The following is an 8734-nucleotide window of genomic DNA, read 5'->3' on the forward strand; positions in this document are numbered from 1 at the left end:
GTTTATTCTTAAGTAAATCAATTGGGAGATGCTTCTCTAGAGTGTCCCATATATGTTTTCTATCTTCCATACGAAAACTGTCAATTCTCATAAGATCTTCTTCAGTCTTACTCAAAAGGTCCAATAGTGTATGTATATTGGCCCTTTTTAGACAATTATATGTTCTAGAAGTTAATTCTAATTGATCAATAAAAATACAATTCAATGGAATTCCTTTTTTGTTTTTCTTTAGATTAGTTAATCTTTTTTGAAAAGTAAAAAGGGGTGGAGTAAACCTGTTTTTATTTTCTTCGAAACTAGTGCCCTCTTCCTCGGCGTGTAGAAAAGGAAGAAATAAATCAATCAAATTACGAGAAGCCTCATAAAGCGCTTCCTTAGGGGTTAAACTTCCATTAGTCCATATTTCTAGAAAAAGTATCTCGTGTTTTTCATTTCCATTCCCACAAGAAAAAATACTATAATTCACATTTCGAACAGGCATGGATACAGCATCTATAGGATAACTTCCATCTTGATAGTTCTTTCTGAGTTCTGTCTGATATCCACGATCTCTCTTGATCTGTAAATCAATACAGAAATCAATGGGCTCTGTCAAGTTAGCTATAGGTTGTGCCGTATCAACGGTTTCTACGGAAGGCGGTAAGATGATATCTTGAGCAGTTATGTATCTAGGACCTTTGACGCAAATTGATGCGTCTCTAACTCCATAGAGATTACTTCTCAATACAATTTCTTTCAAATTTAGTAAAATTTCTTGTACGGATTCTTCAATACCTGCTATTGTAGAATATTCGTGTGGCACGCTCCCAAATTTTGCACGTGTGATACATGTTCCTTCTATTTCGCCAAGTAAAGCTCTTCGCAAGGCAATACCAACGGTGTCCGCTTGACCTTTTCTAAGCGGGGACAGAATGAAACGACCATAATAAAGACGCTTACTATCTACTCTTGATTCAACACACTTCCACTGTAGTGTTTGAGTGGATCCTGCTACCTCCTCTCGAACCATAATAGACTAGTATTATTATTTTATCATTGAATCGTTTATTTCTCTTGAAAGTTGAAAGCGGGTTAATTCTTTTACAGACGTCTTTTTTTAGGTGGTCGACATCCATTATGCGGCATAGGTGTTACATCGCGTATACAACTTAATCGCACACCACTTTTAGCAATGGCTCGTAATGCGGCATCTCTTCCACTACCAGCGCCCTTTACCATAACTTCTGCTCGTTGCAAACCTACTGTACGAATAGCATCTACTGCTGTTCTTTGACCAGCATAGGGTGATGCTTTTCTTGAGCTTTTGAATCCACAAGTACCGGCCGAGGACCAGAAAACCACCCGACCTTGTGGGTCTGTAACAGTTATAATGGTATTGTTGAAACTAGCTTGAACATGAATAACCCCTTTTGTTATTCTACGTGCACTCTTCCGTAAACTAAAACGTGCATTCCTACGTAAACCAATACGCACTTTCTTACGTGAACCAATTTTTGGTATAGCTTTTGCCATATTTTATTATCTCATAAATATGAGTTAGAAATAAAAAAAAAGATACAAAGATATCCGTTTCAGGGTAAAATACACCCTTTACTTTAATTATTTGAAATTATTTTATTTGGAATTGGAACATTTCCGCGGGTACTTTTTTTTTACTTTTTAGACAGTAAAGTTCTTTTTCGAAAGATTACCCCTGTCTTTGTTTATGCTTCGGATTAGAGCAAATCACTCTAATTCGTCCACGCCTACGAATCAGTCGACATTTTGTACAAATTTTACGAACGGAAGCTCTTATTTTCATATTTCCGTATCCTTTTTTAAACTATGAATCTAATATTTTGGAAAAAAATAAGTCTCTTCGCTTGAATTTTAGAACTTAGAATTTATTACCCTAGAAAAAAAAAAGAAAAACCTAATCCTTTGAATCTTTGGTATTCTTCAAATCTTCGCTATCCTTCAAATCTTCGCTATCCTTCGAGTCTTCGATACGCTTCGAATCCTTATGGGGAAGTCTATAAATTATACGTCCCTTGCTTGAATCATAACGACTTACTTCAATTTTGACCCTATCCCCCATCAGTATTCGTATAGAACTAGACCGGATCTTTCCTGAAATATAGCCTAGGATGATGGTGTCATTCTCTAGCCGAACGCGGAACATTCCATTGGGTAGGGCTTCCGTAACTAAACCTTCAAAAGTAACTTTTGCTTCTCTCGGGTTTTTTTTTTCTCTCCTATTTTTTTTTTCTGTCATATTTTTTTCTCCTATTTTTCCATTTTTATTTTCAAAATAGGAAGGGCGAGGTAGAATTCGAGCACTATAGGCGGGGCGATTACCATATATAACATAAGACTTCTCCCCCAATTCTGTTTAGTCGAGCTTCTCGATCTGTCATTATCCCTCGAGAAGTAGAAAGAATAGCAATTCCCATTCCACCCAAAACTTTAGGAATTCCTTGATAGTTGGTATAAATTCGTAAGCCGGGTCGGCTAATACGCTTTAAAAAAGTTCTTGTTCTATATATTCCTTTTCGAGTCTTTCTCTTTTGATGTCGCAAAGTTGAAACCAAGAAATATCTGTTACGTTCCTGATGTTTCCGAACACTTTCAAGAAAACCCTCTCGTAGAAGTATTTTAACAATGTTTTCGGTAATATTTGTAGATACTACTCGAACTGTTCCTTTTTTATTCATGTCCGCGTTTCTTATAGAAGTTAGTAAATCAGCAATAGTGTCCTTGCCCATAAGACTCTAATTCTAGGTTCCTCCTAATTTTTCTATAATCAACATGTTTTCTTTTTTTTTCTTTTCATTTTGGATTTTAAAACATATACGTAAAACACAATCTACTAATATTAATTCTTTGATCTAAATTTCGCCTACTAGTATTTATAATACTTCAGGAGCTAATGAAACTATTTTGGTAAAATTCAATTCTCTCAATTCCTCGGCAATCGCGCCAAAAACTCGAGTTCCTTTTGGGTTGCCTTTTTGATCAATTATAACCGCAGCATTGTCATCATAGCGGATTATTATACCGTCTTCGCATTTGAATTCTTTACATGTACGTACAATTACAGCTCGAATTACTTCGGATCTTTCTAGAGGCATTTGGGGCAATGCGTCTTTGATTACAGCAACAATAACATCACCAATACGAGCATATCGCTGATTACCAGCAGCTCCTATGACTCGAATACACATCAATTTTCGAGCTCCACTATTGTCTGCTACATTTAAAAGGGTCTGAGGTTGAATCATATTATTTTGATTTCAATTTGTTATTTCAATGCAAAAGGATGAAAGAAATATTGTCTTTCCAGAAAGAAAAACCGGGCATTTTTTTTCTTCCATACCCCTTTTAGGGTTCTATATCTCTAATCGAATAAATTGACTTCGTATGGGCATTTTACTGGCCGCTATGGAGATAGCTGCTCTAGCTACAGTTTCAGATACTCCCCCCATTTCATAAAGTATACGACCTGGTTTAACAACGGCTACCCAATATTCGGGGGACCCCTTTCCCGAGCCCATACGTGTTTCCGTGGGTCTTAGTGTAACCGGTTTGTCGGGAAATATACGTACCCATATTTTTCCACCACGACGTGCATATCGTGTTATTGCTCTTCGTCCTGCTTCTATCTGTCTCGCCGTGATCCAAGCGGGTTCAAGTGCTTGAAGAGCATATCTACCAAAACAAATACGATTGCCTCGGAAGGATTTTCCTTTCATTCTTCCTCTATGTTGTTTGCGAAATCTGGTTCTTTTGGGGTTATAGTCGATGGTTCTCTTTCTTAGTTCCATCTCTACTCCAAAACTGGACATGAGAGTTTCTTCTCATCCAGCTCCTCGCGAATGGAATGAGAAAGCATGTAAATAAATTTCTCTAATTCCATAATATTTAAAAATATTACGGTACGGATAGATACACATTAATAGATAATAGAAAAAGTTAGGTTTTTTTTTTATTTTTATATTGAATTTGTTAAAACAGAAAAATATAATATATAGTCAAAAAAGAAGATCTAGAATATATCCAGATGTGTGTGGATATTTATCTAAATTCTATATTTATAGATAATAATGTAGTCCTTCTAAAAAATATCCTTATTTTTACTCTTATTGAATCGCGGTAAAGTATTCTAATTCAATAAGAATTTCGCGGGCGAATATTTACTCTTTCCTGTCTTATTTGTTAATTTATAAACTTACCAAATAAGACAATTTTTTTGGTTTGTTCCGCCATCCCACCCAATGAAGTGTTAGGATTCTTTTCAATAAAATCCTATGGAATCATAGGTTCTGTCGTTCCCACTGCTTCTCCTTGAATGGTTAGGTCTGAATCCCGCAACGGAGCTTCCAAAAAATTTCTTTCCGAGTTAATTTTCTCAGTTTTATTAACCCGGGCGGCTCTTTATTATTGCTTAAAATTTGTAGTTCTTCTTTCAAGTTACAATTTTTCATTCTCTATTAGTTTTATTATATTGATGCTTTTTCACATTGCCTTTTATGATGTAATTCATAGACCATACACAGTGGAATTCTATATCTTATTTATTTCCTCTTCCTTCTTTCTATCATCCCTCCCTTTATCCACATCCCTTTAGTTTTGCTTCACAACCTAGAATCCCATTTTTTTTTTAGATAAAAAAGTGCAGTTGCTACAACTATATGACACATCTACTCATTTATGATAGAGGTATTTATTCATATAGTGACTGTTTCTTAGTTAGGATCTCGACAATACGAAGCAATAGGTTGGTTATTAGTATTAGTTAATTTTCTATAATTACTAAGTTTTTTTCTTTAAAAAAGAAAAAAAAATAACGAGTCACACACTAAGCATAGCAATTATATTAAATGATTTATCAATTTTCATTAAATCTTATAGAAAGAGGTAGAATTTCTTCTTTTGCAGGGATTTCAGGAAAAAAGTCTCTTGTCATTTTTTATTCTATCAATGGACAGAATTCGAAGACAAGATTAGTTATTCTTCGTCTACGAATATCCAAATTTTTACACCTAATACTCCATAGATAGTTCGAATTGGATAGCAGCAATAATCAATTTTAGCGCGGATTGTTTGGAGGGGAAGTCTGCCCCTTTTAATGGATTCGGCACGTGCAATTTCTTTTCCTCCGAGACGACCCGCAATTTTTACTTTTACTCCCCTTATATCTGCTTTTTTAGTTAATTCAATGGCTTTTTTCATTGCCTTTCGGAATGAAACTCTATTTTTTAATTGGAAAGCTATATATTCTGCAAGAATGTTAGGCTGTCTATAAGGTTCTTTAACTTTTTCGATAGAAATATTAAATCTCTGGTTTACAGAGTTAATTTCCTTTTGTAGATCTTTCTCTAATTCTTCGATTGCTCCTTTTTTCTTTAATAAATTTGGGAATCCAATATGGATTATGACGTGGATCGTATCGATTTCTTTTTGAATTTCTATATGTGTAATTACTTCGGAACTTGAACCTGAGTCCATTTTTCTATTATGTGTAATTACTTCGGAACTTGAGTCTGATTCTATTTTTCTATTCGAGCCCTTTTTCCTATTCTTTTGTATATAGTTCTTGATACAATCCCTTATTTTTTTATCTTCCTGTAGACCTTCAGAATAATTTTTTGGTTGTGCGAACCAAAAGGAATGGTGTTTTTGGGTTGTACCAAGTCTGAAACCGAGTGGATTTATTTTTTGTCCCATATTTTTCTATTCTATATTTTTTTTTACTGGGAATCGAAATCTTAGATGGATCTAAAGGTTATTTAGATTTCTTTACTATATTTAGTACAATTGTTATATGACACATGCTTTTTTTTATAGGGAAACTACGTCCTCGAGCTCGAGGTCTGAATTTCTTCATAATAGTACTCCTACTGACTTCGGCTTTAGTAATGAATAAATTCGCTTTGTCGAAATCCCTATAATGAGTTGCATTTGCGGCTGCCGAATAAACCAACTTTAAGATGGGATAAGATGCTCGATAGGGCATGAGGTTCAGTATCATAACAGTTTCCTCGTAGTAACGCCACCGAATCTCGTCAAGAACTCTTTGTGCTTTGAAAACAGACATAGGGATACGTTTTTGTGCTTTGAAAACTCTCTCGAACTTAAGTAGACGATCGGTTGGAACTTTCCTTGCGAGTTTCCTTAGCCCACTTTTCTTCTTCTTTATCCTAGGGATATACTTTACTAGTTTGAAACTTGTCATAAATAAGTTTATTCCCCGCCTACCTTTACTTTATTTTGAATCTTTTTTTTCTTCTTAATCTTTCTATTCAGAATTCAGTTAACGACGAGATTTAGTATCCTTTCTTGCATTTTCATAACTCGTAAAATGCCGAGTAGGCACGAATTCTCCCAATTTGCGACCTACCATAGGATTTGTTATGTAAATAGGTATATGTTCCTTTCCATTATGAATCGCAATTGTATGGCCAACCATTGTGGGTAGAATGCTAGATGCCCGGGACCACGTTACTATTGTTTCTTTCTCCTCCTTCATATTGACCTTTTCTATCTTTGCCAATAAATGATGAGCTACAAAAGGATTCGTTTTTTTTCGTGTCACAGCTGATTACTCCTTTTTTCCTTTTTAAAGAGTGGCATTCTATGTCCAATATCTCGATCGAAGTACGGAGGTCAGAATAAATAGAATAATGATCAACGGAAAAAAGAAAAAAATCCTTTAGCTGGATAAGGGGCGGATGTAGCCAAGTGGATCAAGGCAGTGGATTGTGAATCCACCATGCGCGGGTTCAATTCCCGTCGTTCGCCCATCGCATTATTGCAAATTCCAAAAATGCAATTTTCCATATTCCTAGTTACGTATTTACTTACGGCGACGAAGAATAAAACTATCGCTATATTTTTTCCTTTTCCTAGTTCTTCTTCCAAGCGCAGGATAACCCCAAGGGGTTGTGGGTTTTTTTCTACCAATGGGAGCTTTCCCTTCACCGCCCCCATGGGGGTGGTCCACAGGGTTCATAACTACCCCTCTTACTACGGGGCGTTTACCTAGCCAACACTTAGATCCGGCTCTACCCAAACTTTTTTGGTTCACCCCAACATTACCCACTTGTCCGACTGTTGCTAAGCAATTTTGGGATACTAAACGGACCTCCCCAGATGGTAATCTTAAAGTGGCCGATTTACCCTCTTTTGCAATGAGTTTCGCTACAGCACCTGCTGCTCTAGCTAATTGCCCACCCCTTCCACGTGTGATTTCTATGTTATGCATGGCCGTGCCTAAGGGCATATCGGTTGAAGTAGATTCTTCTTTTCTCTCAAAAAACCCCTTCCCAAACTGTACAAGCTTCTTCCAAAGCATACGGCTTTCTAGATGTATATGACGATCTCTAGACAGATGGATCTTATATGAATCATATGATGAAGTACCACATGAGTGGATATATAGGAAAGGAATCCAAATCTGCCGAATCGCTCATGTTATGATCTTCTACATCCTAGGTCTCTGCGTTCCGTCATCTGGCTTATGTTCTTCATGTAGCATTCAGATCGAATGACTCTATGAAATTACGTCGATACTTCCACATATTATGGGTAACGTAGGAGACATCCCTATTTTCCCCCGGGGGTCTTAATTACCACTGCTTAGCTTTCAATTTGCCTCTGACCATCAAATTAAATGTGAATAACCCGTCCTCCTCTCTTTGAAACAAGGGGCGCTTCCGGTTCTGTGCGTGCTTCAAACAATTTTGTCTTCTCCATATTACCATATCTCTAGAGTCAATAATTTTCTATGAGGAACTACTGAACTCAATCACTTGCTGCCGTTACTCAACAGTTTTCTGTTGAGGTCTATCCCGTAGAGGTAGTCAAATTGGATCAGTGATCGATTTCTAGGTTTCGTCGTAAACCTAATTGGTTACTTCCAATTACGTAAATCAATAGTTCAAACCGCACTCAAAGGTAGGGCATTTCCCATTGATATAGGAACTTTTGTACCAGAAACAATAGTATCTCCAATTATAGCCCCTCTGGGATGTAAAATATATCTCTTCTCACCATCCCCATAGTGTATGAGACAAATGTATGCATTTCGATTAGGGTCGTATTCTATGGTTACGATTCTACCAGATATGTCTTTTTGATTCCGTCGAAAATCTATTTTACGGTATAGGCGCTTATGACCTCCCCCTCTATGCCTTGCGGTAATGATTCCTCTGGAATTACGACCTTTACCACAACGGTGCCGTCCATGGATCAAATTATTTCGTGGATTGGATTTCACTTGCCTGTCTACGGTTCCCTTGCGTGTGCTCGGGATAGGTGTTTTGTATAAATGTTTCGCCGTATTATTAAGTATTCTCCTTTAGTTTTTTTCTCTATCTAGAAGTGGAATAGAATAACCCGGTTGAAGGGTAATGATCATACGTCTGTAATGCATTGTATGGCCCAGAATAGGTCCTATTCTTCTACCTTTTCCAGGTAGTCGATGGCTATTCACAGCTACCACCTTAACACCAAAGAAGAGTTCGACCCAATGCTTTATTTCTGTCTTAGTGAATCCCGATTCGACATTAAAAGTATATTGATTCTTTCCCAATAAACGAAGACTTTTTTCTGTAAATACTGCGTATTTGATTCCATCCATAAATCGACTTTCCCTCCTATGCTCTGAGTTCCAGTATCGATAAGAATTCGAGTTCTTATTGTTCTTATGTTATGGTATGAATATACCATACCAATTCGTTATGTATGGATGATG

The 8734-nt window shown here is 36.6% G+C and overlaps 1 protein-coding gene across 1 annotated transcript in view; it reads right to left on the reverse strand.

Moving 5' to 3' along the window:
* Positions 1 to 6268: 6268 nt before the first annotated feature.
* Positions 6269 to 8734, reverse strand: part of LOC123421453 (50S ribosomal protein L2, chloroplastic) — a 2594-nt gene continuing 128 nt past the window's right edge. Inside the window, exons 2-3 of the mRNA XM_045107540.1 lie at positions 7930 to 8336; positions 6269 to 7266 (exon numbers count right to left, since the gene is read on the reverse strand). Coding sequence (XP_044963475.1) covers positions 6836 to 7266; positions 7930 to 8336 — 838 coding nt within the window. The 3' untranslated portion in view covers positions 6269 to 6835. The remainder of the gene's footprint in view (positions 7267 to 7929; positions 8337 to 8734) is intronic.

Source organism: Hordeum vulgare, unplaced genomic scaffold (assembly GCF_904849725.1).
Source record: "Hordeum vulgare subsp. vulgare unplaced genomic scaffold, MorexV3_pseudomolecules_assembly, whole genome shotgun sequence".
NCBI classification, from domain to species: domain Eukaryota; kingdom Viridiplantae; phylum Streptophyta; class Magnoliopsida; order Poales; family Poaceae; genus Hordeum; species Hordeum vulgare.